The 20,344-nt window shown below is 40.2% G+C and overlaps 1 protein-coding gene across 1 annotated transcript; it reads right to left on the bottom strand.

Moving 5' to 3' along the window:
- Positions 1 to 474: 474 nt before the first annotated feature.
- On the bottom strand, positions 475 to 16,728 carry IFNAR2 (interferon alpha and beta receptor subunit 2). The gene is given in 10 exon segments (XM_054383153.1): positions 475 to 1,224; positions 5,204 to 5,322; positions 5,755 to 5,917; positions 7,452 to 7,624; positions 9,913 to 10,076; positions 10,261 to 10,390; positions 10,722 to 10,763; positions 15,085 to 15,127; positions 15,129 to 15,181; positions 16,612 to 16,728. Coding segments are annotated over 10 exon segments (1,602 nt in total). The 5' UTR covers positions 16,640 to 16,728; the 3' UTR covers positions 475 to 537.
- Between the last annotated feature and the right edge of the window lie 3,616 nt (positions 16,729 to 20,344).

Genomic DNA, 20,344 nt, shown 5'->3' with positions numbered 1-20,344 from the left:
AGCATAAATGTTAAAATGTCTACATATATAAAAACTGTACACTGATGTAACTTTTAAATGTCATAAAAGTTATTTATAAAAAATGTAATATTCAATAATTCCACAAAATTACATTAAAAAAAAAATCACAGTAAGGATAACTCTTTTTATAAGCCAGGTATTCTTATCCCTGTCTCCATTATTTCACTTGATCAGCTTTCCCTGCACAAATGTAGCAATCCAACCAGCAAAGCAGGTTTCAGAGTAATCCATCAACAGAGTTAAAGAATAAAAAAAAGACAATTTAAAAAGTGGTCTGGCTCAGAGACCAGCCACTCATTTTTGTTTTTCTGTAGATAATCCAACTTGAACCATACCTGGAGCAATCTGGAGAGATCAGAGAAATATTTGTTAAAAATGAACGCTACATATTTTCAGTGTTCAAACATATATTCACAGAGTGTTAAAAAAAAAGACAAGATCTGTATGTTGAGTCCAGAAATAAATGTTGGCCAATATTGATTTGTATGTTAGAAAATAATAGTGGTTCTCAATTACTCATCTCCTTATGTATTCAGTTTTTTGGTTCATATCTGAATCTGATGATTCACTCTCATCAGAAGAGCCAGTGGAATTTTGCCATTCACGTGAGCTGTTACGGCAGTGTGGTTTCTGCGCACTTTCTGTGTCATCCAGTTTTTCTTCAAAACCATGAGTACATTGCCAGTCAGCTGCATCTTCTTCAGAAGAAAGAAGAGCTGCAGAACCATCCACTTTCTCTTCAGAGGTTCCCAAGAGCACAGTTTTTAAGTTAATAGTAAAGCAAGCACTGTTGCTTCGTTTAAAAGTATAGTTAGAATCTACATCAGAGAAAGAATTAAGTAACCCACTACTTGTGTCTTTATCTTCTTCAATGTCCATCTCATGCTCTTCAAAGTCTTCTGAGTCAGTATCTGGATTTTCACTTGCCTGGCTGCTGCTGTCATCACATGTACGGTTTGTAGAGTACTGCACAAACACATTTGGTGCATCAGGGGAATGAGGTACTCTGCTTATGATATCACGTCTTGTATAGTCATGATTACTTCTGGCATCACTGTCACTGTCATCACTGTCATCCTCATCTCTGACACTACTGTTGGATTCATTTGCTTTTTTTTTAACCTCTTTGTAAATGATCTCTACAGAGGCTATGTCTTCAGATTCCAGTGTCCAAGTTGAATAGGCTAATGTCCTGGTGCATACCTAAAATATTGAAGTAAAAAAAAAACATTAGCCAAATTTGCATCTATGCATAGAAAAATATGAAAAAAACCCCCAAAACTCCAATCATGAGGCTGTCAAACAAATCATTCATTCTGTGCTATGTTTTTGGCTTTTTCCATAAAGTTCAGGGCATGTAGGACTGTTCCCTCTTCTCCATTCCTGTAAACGTGACAGCCTTCAACTACAAATCAAGGCACACAGCACTGGATAGCCTCAAAGATATGAAACTAGAGCCAAGCAGTGTCCATTATGAAACATTTTAATTCTCATTTTTGAGGTAACTTTCTAAGACTTCTAAACTCATTTTAGAAATACATCTTGAACCTGAGGTGAGCCCTGCAACTCTGTATTAGCTCTTGCAGTTACCAAGCAAAAGAGAAGCTTTACATGGATGATAAATTTTAATGTCCTGTACAAATGTACCATTGTTTGCAAGGAACATCCTAAATCTTACTTTCTCAGTTTTACTCTGCACTCCTGAGGCTTATTGAATATTCACAATATTGTGGAAAATGTTGACAATAAAATAAATTAACCTTAGACACTACTTGGCAAAGTCATGTTCACCAATCTTAGGGAGATGAAGCCCAGCAAAAGACAGAAACATGAGAAAAAAAAGTATTAGAAAAAGTTGATACCAACTCCTCTGGATATGTTTATAGAAAATGGAGAACATTTATACTGAAATCCACCATAGAATTAAATGTAAAAGAAGCTAGAAAAGGAAAAAAAAAAAAAAAGGGGGGGGGGGAAGACCCCAAAATTGGATAGAAATAAGTCCAAGGAATCATTTTATTTTTGCTTGAAATTTACTGGCAGATCAGTCTCTTCTATTAAAATTACTAATTAAGATGACTTGAGACTGGGTTCCTCAAGCATCAAAACATGACACCAGAAAAGTCAAAGAAATAATTTTATTCAAAATAGAGGAAAGATTTGAGTGATATATTACCAATTACCTGTCTTTCCTCCTTAAGTACTCTTCCTTAATGATAGACTTTCTTACTGATCACTGTATGTGACTACTGAGAATACCTTAGCATTTGGAAGGCAATGCGGGTGCTGTTCACCTTTTGTACATGCCCATACTTCTCCCTACCCCTGCCCTGACTTAAGTTTTCTTCCAGAACTACGTTGTGCTTTTCTTTTCCTTTGTCTTTTGTTTTCGTTCAACTCCAATATCCAGGAAGATCATGACAGCCTGGTCCAGGAGTTATTTTCTAAGATACTATGACTATGCAAGCTCTAGACTCTGGCAGAGATAACCGCCATAAAAATATTCTCTTTTTACTACAAAGTGCTCCACTGTAAGGCATCCTTTTCACTAATGCCTGTTTATAACAGAACACGATAATAAATCATTACTGAGACTTGGAGCAAGAAGACAGAGATCAAGCTACCCTGGGAAGTGATCCTGAACTTGCTAGTTAACAGTTCTAGCAACTAGGATACTTTTCTGGCAGACAACATGTGCATAACTGCATCCCAACCTATGGCATGAGATATCTGTGAAACCAGAAGGCTGAGGACCTGCAAGGTATATTTGAATTCAGTAAAGAGGGTTTTTTTTTCCTTTGACTGAGGTCCTGTTGATGTTACAAAGCAGACTCAGGCTTCCTGAGAAACAACAGACTTTAAAGGCTGCTTCCTCAAGGCATTATCTCATCTCTGTGAAGGTCTTTGATGGTCTGTTCTTTGTCTCCTTGTTGAGATGTACTGAGAACAAGTTCTTAATTCTTGAATGTGAGATCATATCCAACAACCATCCAGACCTTGCTCTTACAAGGGTGCTGGACCTTTACTTTTAGTACTTCTCACAAGCTGTCCTTGACTTCTTTTGTGGACAATAACCACGAAGTTTAAGAAAAAATAAAGTCTTAAGAGCACTAACAGTAACTCTCTTCTTTTCCAGATGTGCCTAAATAACTGTCCCATCTTTTGGGGATAATCTGACCAAAAGTGCCAACTCTAGGCCATTTTCATTCATCACCACAGGAACAACAGACTGAGAGTAAATTAGCCTCATACTAGATACTATGAAGACATGTTTTGGATTTGTGTTGAAAACAGTGTTGCTAACACAGGGATGTTTTTGTTATTGCTAAGTAGTGCTTACTTCTCCTCACACCATCCCATCAGCGAGTAGGCTTAGGGTGGAAAGAAGCTGGGAATGGACATAGCTGTGACAGCTGACTTCTGCTGACTAAAGAGCTATGCCATACCACATGACACCATGTTCAGCATATAAAGCTGGGGCTAAGAAGAAGGGATTGGGGGATGTTCAGAGTGACAGTGCTTATCTTTGCCAAGTAACCATTAGGTGTGATGGAACCGTGCTTTCCTGGAGATGGCTGAACACCTGCCTGCCAATGGAAAGCAGCAAATTAATTCCTTGTTTTGCTTTGCCTGCCCTTGTCTCAACCAACAAGTATTCTCATTTTGGCTTCTGACTTGCTCTCCCAACCCACCAGGGGAGAACAGGCAAGCAGCTGTGTGGTGCTTGGTTGCTGGGGTTGGGCCATAATAAACTGTCATCAAGAGGTACAAGTAATGGTGTCCCATATAATACTCACTCTTGAGACAAATATATGCCCATACCCAACTGGATCTTACAGCTAACTTTTGTCTTTTCTACGGAAACATAATAAAGGCCTTAAAAGTAAGTTTTAAATATTTGCTTTCAGTTGCAGAGTCTCAAAATGCCTTTAAACTCCAGCAATCAGGAATCTGACTAAACTATCCTCAAATCTTCAGGAAATGCTCTGATTTTTTTTTTTTGGTATAATAAATGAAAAATACATGGGTAATTTGTTTTGTTCTTAGAGAGAATGCTGCAGGGAGAAATAACGGAGGCAAAACGTGTCAGAAACTGCTTTGTTAATGTGCATCCATTGCTTCTGGATGTTTCTAGAGCATCCTTCTTGACAGAGAACTGGTCTTCTCTCCAGGCATTTCACCTAAGAACTTGAGTAGGTTTTTCTTTTGGAGTTACTGTCCTGGCTCAGATAGGAGATATTTGTTTGCTGTAGGGAGGGTTTACATATAAGGTAATCTTCAAAGGGCAAGCGATTAATTGTCCTATGCTGGGTGTTCTGCTATAGGCCCTAGCCTGCTTCTTTGTAGCATAAAGAGTTAATTTAGTTACTTTGGGGAGGGATTTCCCCTTCACTGCTGCTTGTCCCCTCTAACTTCATAGAATCATAGAACAGCCTGTGCTCAAAGGGACCTTGAAAGACCGTATGGTCCAACCTTTCATGGGAAAGCGAGCCTAGATGTGATTATCTAGCACCATGCCAAAACACGTATCGAAAAGCCTTCAGTGATGGGGACTCTACCACATCCTTGGGGAGGTTGTTCCAGTGATTGATTGATCTCAGTGTCAAAAATTTCTTTCTTATATAGAAATGTAACCTCTCCTAGTACAACTTACATCCATTGCCATTTGTCTTGAGAGCCTCTGTCCTGTTTGTAGCCACTCTTCAATTACTAGATTACTGGAATGAGGTACCCTTTGAGCCTTCTCTCCTCCAGGGAGAAAAGATCTAACTCCTTCAGCGTTTCCTTACAGGGCAGGTTATCCATCCCTTTTCTCATCTTCATGGTTCTCTCCTCTGGACCCCTCTCCAATCTGCCTGCATCTTTCCTGTGTCATGGGGACCAGGCAACATTCCAGGTGCAGTCTGACAAGCACTAAGTAGGGTGATACAATCACACCTCTATCTCTGTTTAGTAACTTGTCACAGAGGTAACAAGAAATGGTTTTGAAAAAGACTATTTGTTCTGCAGAATATTTGTTCTGCATGACTTGCAGCCTGTACACATTGACATAGGTAAACTGAAAATTAAAGCACTATATATATACTTACATAATTTGTACCTAATGCACAAGATTAAAAATTTCAGTTAGTAAACTTCCTCCTCCCAACTAGGAAGGTTAAATATGAGAATTATTACATACCAAGGTACGTGGAAGCAATTTGTTAAGAAGAATAAAACCTGCTGTGTGCATACACTTCAGGGAAACAGCTAAGATCAATAAAAAACAGACAACAGCTGCGATAGTAACTGTGTGATAATCTGCATCTGAAAAAAACCCAAACAAATAAACATACATGAATCAAGGTTCCAATGACCACATTTCATATTTCACATTCAGAACACCTACTTAATATCACAGAATAATTTTGGTTAGAAGAGACGTCTGGAGGTCATCTGGTCCAAAGTCAAGACAAGACCAAATATCAATTTAGAGTCAAGAATTGAAGTTACACACCATCTTTGATAACTATTTATACAGGTAACGGAGATTTGTATGGCTCATAGGATTAACAATAGATTTGCAGCCCCAAATGTTTATATTTCACTTGTAATACCCCACAATGATTATCACTTAGAAGGTATTTCCTCTCTTACTATTTTTAGGATTGATTTATAAATCTTCCTACATACAAACACTTGCACACAATAAAAATCAAACAATCTGTTCCTGTACCACAGCAGCACAGTTACCTTGTTGAGCTACAGACTCAGCAATGCCACATTTCCAGGCTGATGGGATGGAATGTTTGTTTAGAGATGCAGTGACTGTAACAGATACACAGTAATTTTGATTTGGATACAATTCTTCAATGACAGTACTAAACATTTCTTCAGTGGTTTTCTCCTGTGTTCTCTGTCACAAAAGACAATGTTTTGAAATTAACCATTTACCTAAAAAGAGATGCCCAGTCACTGATAAAACACAATAGCAATTTCAGAAACAGTAGCATGTGAAACTGCAGAAACTGACACAGTAACTCAACAGTTTACCTAGGCAAATGCTTCATCTCTAATTCTACCTGATGTTCAAGATGCCTACTTTACACCTCTTTGTGAAATATCTTATTATCAAAGATAAATTGCCTTCTGTCTCTAACTGTTGGTCACTATTATGTCCCCTTGAAGTAGCCTCACAGACTGTACAGATTCAAAACTGCAAGTGATATCCTGATTCACAAATCAGAGGAAAAATATCCATGGCCTGCAAGTTGTTGTCGTCTGTCTTCTGTGACTCATGGCAGAATGAGTCAAATTCCTAACAGGGACCTGCCTGACCTGCTGTTCAAAACTTCGAGTAGAGTGTATGCTCTAATCAGGCAAGTTATTCCAGTGCTTTGCCAGCCGAGGTAGTAATGTCATCCTTGATGTTTAATTTGAAGTCTTCAGAACTATCAATTTGACTTCACTGGTTTTGGTCACAGCCACAGCGAATGGTTTATTTCCTCTTCTGTAACAAACGTTTATGTACTCAGAGACTCTGGCCTCCAACTGTGCTTTGCTTGCTTATACTAAGTGGTTCCCTATTATTCCAGCATTTTGTTACAGCTCATATGTTAGGATCTTCCACAGTGCTCACTGTTCCTTTCCAGACCCTGCTCAGCTGATACACATCTTTTCTCAACTCCAGACTGGTGTGAAGTCGGTGAGCTTTACAAACACTGAGCACATAAAAATATGATTTTTAAAAAAAATCTCTCAGGAACATGTGAGTCATGCTTAGCTGTTATTACTATAGAATGCTCTCATCCCTTCCAGCAAAACTAATGCCGTGTAGTTGTTACCACTCCACTCATTACACAATTATTAAGTGTTATGCCTTGCATTGATCCTTATTAAATTATCTCCTATTTTATTTCTCCAATTTTGTGAGGATCATTTCAAGTTCTAGTTACACCTATCTACCTATTTCAGCATAACAATAAAAAAAAAGAATGGAGGGGGGTGGAGAAGGGAGAAACAAGAAGGAAAAAAAAGAAAAACAAGAAGAAAAAATAAAAGAAAAAGAAAAAGTACCTGTCCCAGAACAGGATGTTTCAGAAAATATCTGGATGCATTTTCCCAGTTTGACAGAAAACTATTGGACTGTTTTCCTGAACTTCTTTTCCTATCAGCTGTGCATATGCCTGCTAGTAGTAAACTGTCTTTGCCTTGTCTTCCCAGAGACTAATCACTTGAGCCTGTGCTTTATTCAAGTAAGGCTACAGGACAACTAGTATGCCTCTTCTAGGTCTGCTATTGTGCAGTAAGAGGAACCCAAGATTATAGTTGCCATTCTCTTTAGGGATCTACTATTTACATATTTGCTTCTGTGAATCTGCTAACCATCAGAGCCATTGTATGTTTTCTGTATTTCACCCCTAAAGCACAAAAAACCCAAAGTTCTTTACCTTATGCTCTTGATTAAGGGTTTTCAGTGTTATCACATAATCAAGATCTTCATATATATCAATTAAAGACAGTAGTTTTTCATTTTCTCTGAAGTGAGAGGTTGGCAGCTTTATTGTGACATTTATGCAGTTTCGACAGGAACTGATATTAACTTCTGCTGGTCCCAGGAATGCTATCAAAAAAAAAGAAAGACCAAAAATAATGATAGAAAACAACCCACAAGATGTATTCAGTACCATTTCTACTTTGGGGACAGATTACTCAGTATAGCTGAGTAATCAGATTCCAGAGTATGTCATTGCTGTAAAACCACAAGGCCTTACAACATTTAATTTCCACAGTTAAACAATCTTTTCCTGTACAACTAGATTTTAAGAACAGAAAACAGTGGTAGGGAAATATGAAGGAGAAAGGTGACAGAGGTTGTGCTTCAGCTCCACAGAGATGTGAGATTTTTAATCTATTTGAGAGGAAAGCTGAGGTTAATGCATAGGAAAAGCTGGTTACTTTCTTGATTATCACCGTCTAGTCACTCTCTGAAAGGAATATTTGTAGAAGTTTGGTGGTGTGTAAGCCCTGCACATATTCATTGTGATTGTAAGGAAGGCTATAGGTCTAAACTTTACAACTGAACTCCAAAGACTAAAAACTCTGACAGGGAGCAGAGGTGAAATTTGTGAAGACTGTGAGACTTCAATTGAGTTTAAAGTAATCTCTCAAGCTCAGGTCCTCAGGACATGTACATGTTTGAAGAGCCATGTACACTAATTGCCTCCTTTCTCTGAAACTACATCAGAAGATCTTCTTTCCTCCAACACAGGAAAGAAGTAGCAACTTTGAAAAATGCTGTGAGAACAAACCACCTCCGTAATCTTTCATTTCTGCATAGCACATTGTAGGAATAATAATAAAAAAGACCCTACAACCATGAACATTTAGAGTTTGCACTTCATGTCTGTCTTTTCCAGAAGTGTATACATGTTGATCAAGGTGGAGACTGGTTTGCCAACCTCTACAAAAATTTTTAAAAAAGGCTTTTGATAACTCCTGAAAGAGGCTTTTGAATACTCCTGAAAGTATTAAACAACAGTTTAATACTTAGAAAAATGCAAGCTCTCATCTACTCTCAAACAGGAAAGCATGTCCTAGCCAAATGGTTGCACTCTTACTCCTTCATCATTTTTGGTTTTAAATTACAAATAAATATCACCTTAAATCTGATTAGAGTCAAATGTGGCTGCTTTCTGTAGCCTTTCTTCCTTTGCTCAAATCTGTCTATCAATACAAATGAGATTCCACCGCAGGTATTTGAAGGTAGGGATTGACTACACCCAGTAGAGAACTACCTCGGAATACCGATACTCTCCTGTTCAGGCACTGTAAAACAATTAAACACTACAGGGTTCACCTAAGTCCTGTGCCCTGGAAAACAAGATCACTCAATTGCTTATGGTTTGAACCACAGAACTACTGGCAAAACATCCAGTTTCAATTTACAAGCTGCCAGTGATGCACAATCGGTCAGAGCACCTTACAGTTTGTTCCAGTGATCAATTCAAAATATGCCTCTTGTGACTGTCCAAAATGTACCTAGCTTCAGCTTCCAGTCAGGGTATAGTGTTACACATTTTTTTACAAGACTGAAGAAGCCTGCCATCATATTATCTAGTGGTCAATGCACCTTCTGATCCCTCTCTTTCTTAAACTACCTGCTGAAAGACTGAAGATCTCCACCTCAGACAGATGTTCTCAAATCCTTCAGTTACCCTTGTGGTCATTCTCCCTATCCTCTCCAACTTTTCATCATTTCTTAGACTATTAAGTGGATGTAGGGTGGCTGCCTCTGTGCTGAATTCAGAGGTAACATGACCTATTTTCCTCCATAGTCCTCCAACTGTTCCTCAGTCTGTCTGTTACTCCACAACTGAATACTAAATATAATTAAGGGTGATGCCACTTCTGGCATTAGAAGATGTCACAGTTAGTAAGCAACTGGTTTCAATAAGGAAATGGAAAAAAGCAGGTTGGTAAACAAACAAGTAAATCTCTTCCCCTACACCTTGTGCAGACATGGAATTTAACTCTTAACACTACTTGAAGACATAAAAAACAATGCTGGATTTTGAAAAGTTATGTATCTTATGCACTTCGGAGATTTTTTACTATGAGCATGCATGCCAGTGCTTGACACACCATTTCCTCTGTATTTATATATACATTTTATTTCAAAACAAGAGCCTCATCTATTTATCAGAACTACCATACCCACTAATTTTAGAAAGATATCTATATATTCTATGTCTTGTAACAGGTATGTGATAGATTATGTACAAATTCATATTCTCTTAAAGGAATAAGCTACCAACTGAGTCTGTTTGGAGTGCCTTACTGTAAAGATAGCAGAATATAGTCAGGGATGAATAAAAACTACTGAAATGAGAAAATGAGCAGAGAACTTACTGTCAGTATGTGGCACAAAACGAAGTAAAGAAGAATTGAATACTTCAGGTCCTATGAAGCTCTGAACCATTGCTGAATACTCAGTGTAAATATTTTTAAAATCATCTGTGAGATTACAGGACAGTTGTGTAATATTTGAACATTGTTTAGCCGTCTTCCAGTTACTGTAATTCAAAACAAGTTAAAAAAAATTAAAATAATCTATCTGAATTCTCTGATACAAGGAATCACTGGGGCAAGTGGAGGGGGAAGGCATTTCCGAGTGGATAAACAAGAAAACCCCAGATGTAGTATTTTTAATTGACAAACATTAGAAGTAAAATTTGTGTCTTATAAAATGAGACTTGCCTGTAGTCAGTGTAGAGTACACGATAGTACGTTGGCACAGCTGGATCACTTTTTGCCTGCCAGGACAAAATGTGCTGGAAGTTGAAAGATTCCATTTGTAGGTTGTCAGGTGGGCCTCTTAGAAATCTCTCTAAAAAGAGAAAAAACAACCAACCAACCAAAGACACACACAAAAAAACCCCAAACAACCCACCAACACGAATTGCAAACAAATATGAGATTGCAACAATTGCAATAAACCAAATTAAAGCAGCTCAATATTTGCCCCACAATAAAGCAACCATAAAACAGAGTTCAGCACAGTAGAAATAACAATGCAAAGAAAGAAACTGTCCTCCTGTATTGTACTTCTATTAAGTCCTTCCTTTAAAAAGTATGATGTTTTAAAATTATGCTTAGTGAGAAAATGCAAGCTTTTTGAACTGTTAGGAAAGACACTTGAAAGACAATAAATCTCTTACCAGCCAAGCTGCAGCAAGCTGTAGACAGAATACTGATGTACACTGGAAAATGAAACTATGTATTAATGCATTTGTATGTCTACAGTATCTGATTATTAGCTTATAACTGGCAATGTGAATTTGCAGCAATTAGAGATAATACTCAATATTCCCTCAGTGGAACTGGTTGTTTCTTTTCTTTCACATTGTCTTCCCACTTACTACTTTCCTCTACCTTTCCCTCCTTTCCCAGAGCATGGGATGTCCCTTTCCAACTTCTATCATTAATTTGAGGCTCCTAGAAGCTGTTTTTCTTTGATAGCTACACTGTGGTTCACATATATGCTGATCCCTGCCAGCTGAGGTTCAAGACAGTGTGAATAAACACTGTAATCAAATATTGTGTTAGAGGATTCTGACTATACTTCTGGTAGCTCAGTTTCTATAGAGCACCATTTTAAATCACAAAAAGACTCTTAAAACTAGCCTGGGAAAAGATACTATTAGTGCTGAAAGAACAGTACTAAATTATCACCATGGATCCCAGTTTTTGCTAAATGTGGGGAGTCCTCAAGGCTGTAGTTTAACAGCTTTGGTATATTACTCGCTGTCTTCAGTCTGCTCTGTTTTGTAACTCTGCCTCTATTTGGTGTCCTGTTTCTGTAACATTTTGCTGTGGATGTTTAACTCCACATCATTCTATTCTCTGCCTGGAAAAGGAAAGAAAAAAAATAAATCACTGACAGATGCTGCAACTTCTTCTCCTTCTATCTGGCATGGTTAAGGCCACATTTAGATGTCAGTCAGGCCTACAGGCTAAGTAATCTCTTGAACCCAGCTTTTTGGGTCCTGACATTCTAGAGGTCCCTGCATCTTCCTGCATAACCTCTTCTCACTATCCCCAGAATTCTTTTCCTTGACCCACTCAGTCTTGCATCATTCCTATCCTTTCAGCATGGTGCTTCAAGATATTCTTGAAATTATTGTTCTGACTCTTCATTCTTTTTTCCCCCAAGATCCTTTAGCTCCCTTCTGCTTTCTGAATGCAACAAATATAAACTTCCCATTCCCATTTTAAAGGTATTTTGTGGCCTATCTTCCTACTGATGAGATCATAGAATCCTAGAATCAACCAGGTTGGAAGAGACCTCCAAGATCATCCAGTCCAACCTATCACCCAGCTCTATTGTGGCAGTTTAGGCTGGGTGCCTCCTGTTACTGCCACGTAAGTTACACCTCCGGTGTCCCGAGTGTCCAACCCAATAAGGTGGACACAGGAAACAGCGTATTTCTACCCATAAATCATGTGCCCTATAAATCCATCTGCAAAGTCATTCTTTTCCTCTTTCAACCAACTGACTCACGTATTCAGTTGGCCAAATAAGTTATTCGTTTAATTTGAAACATGCATACTTTTTCTCATACTCAGATGAACTCCACAGAAATAGCTGTGAAATTACTGCATTGTTTTCCCTATAACTCTTCTCCACAAACTCTTTTGTTTTCACACTCATACTCAAAAATATGACCACAACCAAACCACTGCTGTCCTGCTATGTCTAGTCAACTGTGCTGAATAATGTTGCCTTAATACGTTCTCTAATTCTCACCTCACTCTGGTCCACAACTGAGATTCCCAGGTGCCCCACTATGACAAATAATACAACGTAACTACTTGGCACGTCAAGATGTGACACAGTAAGAATGATCATGAAAAGAGAGAGAAAAAAAAAACAAACATGGGACATATTTCATAAAAACAATTTTTATGGAGATCTACAAGTAATGGATAGGACAGGACTATCACAGAATGGCTGAGTTTGGAAGGGACCTCTACAAGCCCCAGCTCTGTGAAACACCAAAACACACATTCCTGGCAGAGGGGATCCAGAATAGTAGCAGGTTAGTGGGAAACGTCCCATCCCTGACACACTGTGAGAATTTCCTAACCATTAAAGCAGGTTTTTTTTTTTTTTTTGATCCTTGGCTACTTTTGCAGAGTACTGAAAGAGGAAAGGAAAAATCACAGAATCACAGAATCAACCAGGTTGGAAGAGACTTCCAAGATCATCAAGTCCAATTGATCACCCAACCCTATCTAATCAACTAGACCATGGCACTAAGTGCCTCATCCAGTCTTGTCTTAAACACCTCCAGGGACACTGACCCCACCACTTCCCTGGGAAGCCCATTCCAATGGGCAATCACTCTTTCTGTGAAGAACTTCTTTCTAAGATCAAGCCTAAACTTCCCCCTGCACAGCTTGAGACTGTGTCCTCTTGTTCTGATGCTGATTGCCTGAGAGAAGAGACCAACCCCCACCTGGCTACAACCTCCCTTCAGGTAGTTGTAGACAGCAATGAGGTCTTCCCTGAGCCTCCTTTTCTCCAGGCTAAACAGTCCCAGCTCCCTCAGCAGCTCCTCATAGGGCTTGTGCTCCAGACCCCTCACCAGCCTTGTTGCCCTTCCCTGGACATGCTCCAGCAATTCAACACCTTTCTTAAACTGAGGGGCCCAGAACTGGACACAGTACTCAAGGTGCAGCCTAACCAGTGCTGAGTACAGGGGCAGAATGACTTCCCTGCTCCTGCTGGCCACACTATGCCTGATGCAGGCCAGGATGCCATTGGCTCTCTTGGCCACCTGGGCACACTGCTGGCTCATGTTCAGCTGCTGTCAATCAGTACCCCCAGGTCCCTTTCCACCTGGCTGCTCTCCAGCCACTCTGTCCCCAGCCTGTAGCTCTGCATGGGGTTGTTGTGGCCAATGTGTAGAACCTGGTGCTCAGATGTGTTAAATCTCATGCTGTTGGACTCTATCCAGCCTATCAAGGTCCCTCTGCAGAGCCCTTCTACCTTCTAACAGATAGACGCCTGCTCCCAGCTTGGTGTCATCTGCGAATTTACTGATGATGGACTCAATCCCCTCATCCAGATCACCAATAAAGATACTGAACAGGATGGGGCCCAGCACTGATCCCTGGGGGACACCACTAGTGACTGGCCACCAATCTCCTGCACAGAGAGAAGTGCCTTAAAAGTGGGCATGTAAGTTTGCTGAAATCATTTGGGATGGATACTCAGCCAAGTATCTCTCATAAATATGGCTCTTCGGATATTTACCTCACAAACAATAGACTACGCTCCCAGCATTCCTCCTGAAGTTAGACGCATAAAGCGGCTCACTTGAGTTGCACATGCAGCAAATATTTATTTCCATAAGCCAGAAAACTCATCTCTCTTGAGATTCATTTTGCCATTCTAACCACAAACATCCTCTCTTGCGCATCTTCTGCTTGCACTTGTTCTTCTACACTATTACTGAATTATGAACATTTCCTTAGAGAAGTGCAGTTAAAAGTAGAACAATTAATTTCTTGATGTAGTAACAGATCACCTATCTAAGGAAAAATAAAATATAGTGGGTATGAATAACAAAACAATACTTCAACAGTTATTATTCTTTACCTGAACACAAGCTCAGATTTGTAATAATTTGTGGCAGGAATCCTCCCTTCACCCAAGGGATGCACAGCCTTTAGCACATTAAAGCTATTTCTAGATACTGTCAGCACACAGACTCTAAGTAATGACACACCTCCTTGGAGCAAGTCCTTTGGATTAGGAGATGCAAACACTTTTTTGCCATTCTCCCTTAGGCCAGCCACCTCTTGTGTGTCAGCTGTCTTGCTGATACATTTCCTGCTGACATAAATGTTTTTCTGCTCTGTCCATATTGTTGATTTTTAAATTACTCTTCCCTATAAAAAATAAATCTTTCTATCTATAGTTTGAACTGCCATACAACTTTGTTTCAATAAACATATTTAGCAAAGACAATTGGTGAACACGAAACTTTGCAGGCTACACTATTACTTAAGAGACACAGACAAAAAAAACCCCAAAGCACACAAAAATCACAACAATAAACAAAAAACCCCAAGCTTACACCAGATAACTGGGAAAATTAAGACTGGAGAACTACAGATTGTCTTTAAACTGAATGGGGAATTTTCTTTACCATCTTACCCTTTTCACAGAATTAAATGATCCTATCAAAATGGTTTCTCACTAGAGCTACAGCTCAGTCAACAAACTATATTTCTTGTATCTGCTAATCCAGAAACTATGGAGTCTTGAAAAAACTGGAATAAGAAATTAAAACCAACACATCCAACTAAGAATTCACTGAACATTGAGAGGAAGAATGCAGTATGAGGTCTCAAAACATTTCTTTCTTATAAGAAAATCACGGTTTATGTATAAAATGGAGTATGTGGTCATTCTTGACCCTCTGAATTATTCTATAATAAGACTCAGGAGGAGTGTTAGTGAAAAATTAGCAGTGCTACTACTCTTACAATGTAAGGGTAAAGGTAGCTTACCAAGTTGATAAAAATGCATTGGTCCGTCCATCAATGTTTCTACAGTGATTAGGAATTATAACCCACTGACTGAAAAACAAACATTTTGCTTCTGTGCCTGCAAACGTATCAAAAACAAACACATTCAGCAAATTGTCTTAGTCAATTCCTTGAAAGAAAAACAAGGACCTTGTTCAAAGAGTTGATACTTTCAATGTTTGGGGAGAGGCAGTGGTACTGAAGCAGTTACTCCTATCAGGATGGGGAAGGGACAAGGATCCTCAGTTTAGGCAGTTTTATGATAGCAGTACTTTTCTTTTTTCGCTCTTGCCATTCCAAATAAATACAGAAAGCGTCGTATAATTGTATGAATTTTGCATGAAGGCAGCATCTGAAAATTCTGTGCCACTCACTCCAACTTATTTAAAAACAATGAAAATAAACACTGCTTGGCTTTACTTGAAATATTAAAAGAATTCACCATCTTGCAAAAAATGTTTACAGAAGGAGGGTATATCAAGATGAAGGTTAGAAAAAGCCCAATTATAAAGTTATTAATGATAAGGAAGCTATTGTTACTTTTTTAATACAGAAGATCTACTAAAAATATTCCCTCTCCTTGATGCTATTATTTTGCTGTATTTATTATCCTCCTAGTATTAATATTTACAGGTCCTGGTTCTCAATTACAGGCAAGGTACTAAAGCACAACTGTGAATCTAGAGACAGCTGAGCAAGGGCACAACCGTTTCCAAAGAATCTTCTCCTTAGGTTTAATATAATTAAAATGGATTTTTAATTTAATATTATTTAAATGTTTATTTTATTTAAAATAAAACTTAAATTATACTCTACATACTGTGGCCAAACTTCACACAGTACGTTAAAATCAGATTAATTACAAAAAAGCCTAAGTGACATGTTGATCTTCCTCTGTTCAGAGTTTTAGCAAGCATACAAAAAGTCACTGGATAATTGTTGAGAACCTGTATCTATGCAACTGGTAATTGTAATTCCATGGGCAAAGAGAACTTTTTTTTTCATTTCAGTTTGGTTCATTTTATTAATTCATCCAAGTATGAGGAATATTTAAGAGACAAAATACCAGTCTTCCTCTTTTCAATCAGAATTTTAAATGATGGACTAGTTACACATGGATGACATTTATCACCACTACTGGCAAATTAGAACAAGATTAAATCACACATATCGATCAAGTCCATTTAGTTTTGGCACTAGGGAACGTGACAGAAGTACACTGAGCTTACAGATTACACAAATATTTCTGCTTCAGCAAAGTTTATTCAGAAATCACCCACAAATCTAATGCCAAACAAAGTTACTTTCACAGCTACTTTAAAGAACAGTTACACCTGTAGGCTCTGACTTTTCAGGCTGTTCAAAACTTTACTTTAAGGAGAAGGCTTTGAGGATTCTGAATTCACTTAGCAAAACATTTCTTTTGTGTCTTAATCCTTGCAATTAATCACAAGACATCCATCACAAGCGCTCCATATCTAGTATTATGCAATAGACATATTTGTATACCTTTGATCCTTGCTGTACATGCTGTCATGAATAACAGCTATACCACTCCTGGAATCTGAAGTGACTCTTGTATGGCTCTGTGGGCTGAACACCACATGTATCTTACATGATATATCCTTCAAGCCAAATTACATTCTTAGCATCACAGAATATGTAAAAAAAAAAAGGTGACAAAACAGGTTGATTTCCAAGTTTGCAGTTGTCTAAATCTGGACGTCCTCTGCAGATCTGTTGATGCCAGTGAACTTCCAGGGGAAAACCATTTCTGTTAGGACTCTGATTAGCTTTTGTTACTTTTCCTCTTCAGATCTTCAGCAATCCCTGGAGAGAAGCCATGCAAATACTAGTAAGTTCAGCCCCCACTCATCCAGCCTCGGCTCACAATAACTCCCCTGGCAGCTGCCTGAAGCCCCTACTGTTTTCAAAACTCAGCTTCATGCTTCTGCAACATCCTCAGAAGCAGCTCATATTTAACTGAAGTTCAGAGTGGGTTGTCTTCTATCTACTTCCCGTCAGGGGAAAAGAAAAAAACCAAAAAAGCAGGCTTTGTAGTTACAAAAGTCACTGGCTTGTATTTCAGAAAAGCTCCACATGAGTAAAGCAGAGAACACATCCTGTTCTTTGAAACAAGAAGACGGTGTATTTATTTATAGAAATCTACTTATCAGAATATTGAGGGAGAGACAGAAAAGAGATATACACCACAGGAGACGCTGACAGGGAAGTCAACAGAGGAATGTTCTAAACTTACACAGGTTAAAAAAAATATATGGATCAACTTGACTTGGTTGGGTGAACCACCTCAACTTGGGAATCGTGCAGTGGGTTGTAATGTCATGCTCATGTTTAACGTTAACTCCTGGTTTTGCTGGGGGACTTTGAATAAATAACTCCCAAACACGGTGAAATCATTTAAACTTTAGTATTCTAAGTCCATTAGCCACAAGTCTGTTTTCCACACAGTGTCAGCAGTGCTCCTGGTGCGTCGGACGTGCCCCCAGTGTGGGACGTGCAGCACTAAACCTGCACCAACGCACTGCCCGGCTGCCCTGTGCCGGCTCCAGCGGAACGGCGCTGGCAGCTATAGGCTGTGTGGGAGCCCACCCTTCTGTATGTTTCCTTACGTATTCCTGGCCCGGAAAGCTACACGCTGACCTGCACAATCAGCCACAGCGCACCCCGCGGCCTATCAATTTTGCGTTAAAGTGACACTGCTGAATAAACAACCCTGCGATTCAGCTAGTATTACCCCAAAACCTGCTGCGAGGACATGGATTTCGACCAACGACGGCCTTCACAACGCGCCCAGCAGAGAGCTAACAGAAACCAAACCACTTTCCAGGAAATTGCAGCAGCACCGCGCAGGTCGAGACGCCAGGCCTGCAGCCCCCAGACACGGCCTCCTCACCGAGAGTGGGGAGTGCACCGCGGCGCTCCGGCGGAGCGGCTCCAACGTGCACAGCCCCGGCCCACGGGCGGCGACCCACTAATGTCAAGGGGTCCTCTCTCCCTCAGACGCCCCATCCCCACGGACTCTACCGCCTTCCCCGTCGTACCTCGCAGCAAGCGGCATCCCTGCGGGCTCCGCTCCGCACCAGCTCCTCATAGATACACATGGTTTCCCCACAGGCCCACCAACCGCAGCCCCACACGGGCGCCGAAGAGGAATAGCGGGAGGGGCGCTGCCACGCAGGGCGTGCGGCTGGCCCCGCCCCAGCCGCCGGGCCAGTGGAGATGCCTGCCTTGGGACCGAGTGACCGTTAGGCACAGCGTGGAGGCTGCTGGTTTGCTCGGGAGCAGGGTTTGCGCTTCGCCCGTGGATGCAGTCTCCACTGGCGAAGCCCAGCCTCCTTCCTTACACTCGCGGAAAGCGGTTTCTGTCCTTACTTGTCTTTTACCAGCCTCGCTCCCCGTCCCCACCCCTCCGCCCCCCCCAACCCCCCCCCGCTAATTCCCCCTAATTCCACCTAATTCCCCGTTTTTGATGTTTGTTGTGAAGGAAGCTTCAGTGGAAAGCTGTGAAAGTGCCTGCTAGTTAGTTCCCTTCCTCGTTTGTGGTCTCCCTTGTCGTTAGTGTTGAGGGAGTGTTGGTACTGCTAAGTGTTTGGTAAATATTTACCAAATGGATGGTGTTCTCTCTCCAAGTGTTTTCTGATGGTGGAAACATCAGTAATGTGGCATTATGTAAACATAGCCTGTATCATGTCGTGTGAGGGATTTTCATGAGAATGTCTTGGTACCGACCTGAACTGAGCAAGGGGTAAGAAACCAGGTCTGGCTAGTGGCTGCGTCCTGCTGCACCTCCTTGTCCTTCAGCCTCTTTCTCCACTGAATGGGACATGTGTAACTTGTAGTTCAGATAGTTGGACATGAGGAAATGCTGCATCTCCCTAAGCCACACAAGGCAAAGCAAATGCGGGATTTTCAATCACCGTTTTTTAGGATTCTACAAACTTTGTGGTTAAATGTATATATGTATATATAGCTTTAATTCATTAATAGTTCAAAAGCGGTGAAACTTTCCTTCATTTTACTTAATGAAGAAATAACCTCAGATCTGAGATGTAAACTGAAGAAGTCCTAATTGTGACTAGAAACTCCAAACAGGCTAAATTCACTGTGTGTCTTTGCATGAGTTTGTCTCATAAGTGAGTATTACATGTGGCATGATTTTGCCATGTATTTTGATTCCAGTTTGTTATGGCCCAGCCCCAGCCAGCAACCAAGCACCACACAGCCACTCATTCACTTGTCCTTGGTGGGATGTGGGACAGAATCAGAAATGCAAAAGTGAGAAAATTCATGGGCTGAGGTAAGGGCAGTTGAATAGGTAAAGCAAAAGCTATGCATGCAAGCAAAAACACCCAAGGTATCCACCCATCACTTCCCATTCTCAGGCAGGTGTTCACCTGTCTCAAGGAAAGGCGGGTTCCTTCACACCTAATGGTTACTTAGGTAAAGACAAACACCATCACTATGAACATCACCTGCTTCCTTCTTTCCATAGATTCACAGATTGCATTGGGTTGAAAGGGACCCTCAAGGGGTCCCCTCATCTTGTCCAACCCACCTGCAATGAGCAGGGACACCTCCAACTAGATCAGCTTTATATACTGAATGTGATGTCACACAGTATGGCATATCCAGCTGGGTCTGCAGTCCCAGCTGTGTCCCTATGCAACTTCTCATGCAGCCTCAGACTACTTGCTGGTGAGGTGATGTGAGAGGCAGAAAAGGTCTGACTGTGTAAAGCACTGCTCAGTAATAATGAAAACATCCCTGTGTTATCAACACTGTGTAATAAAGAAAACATCCCTGTGTTATCAACACTGTGTAATAAAGAAAACATCCATGTGTTATCAACACTGTTTTCACCACAAATTCAAAACATAACCCCACACTAGATACTAGGAAGACAGTTAGCTCTGTCTCAGCAGATTCTCCACCCTTTCTTCCATACCATTTACATCATGCTCAGGTACCACACTATCCAATACATCCTCATTAATCACTGCCCCCCTTCCTTCCACTGATATAATACACAGATATCATTCCCTTAGTCTATGGACCACCCCTGTAAAATGCCTTTAAAATGTCCACGAATGTCCTCTGAGTTAATTTAGTCCATGACTTTGGGCTGCATCTGTTACGGTGGTCACTCAAGACAGGAGAGGTGATGTGCTCTGTGGTTATTGGGCACTAAAGCCAGTTCAGGTTGGATTACTGCTGCATA

This window comes from Indicator indicator, chromosome 1, assembly GCF_027791375.1.
Source record: "Indicator indicator isolate 239-I01 chromosome 1, UM_Iind_1.1, whole genome shotgun sequence".
NCBI lineage: Eukaryota > Metazoa > Chordata > Aves > Piciformes > Indicatoridae > Indicator > Indicator indicator.
This window is presented reverse-complemented; position numbering and strand designations above follow the sequence as displayed.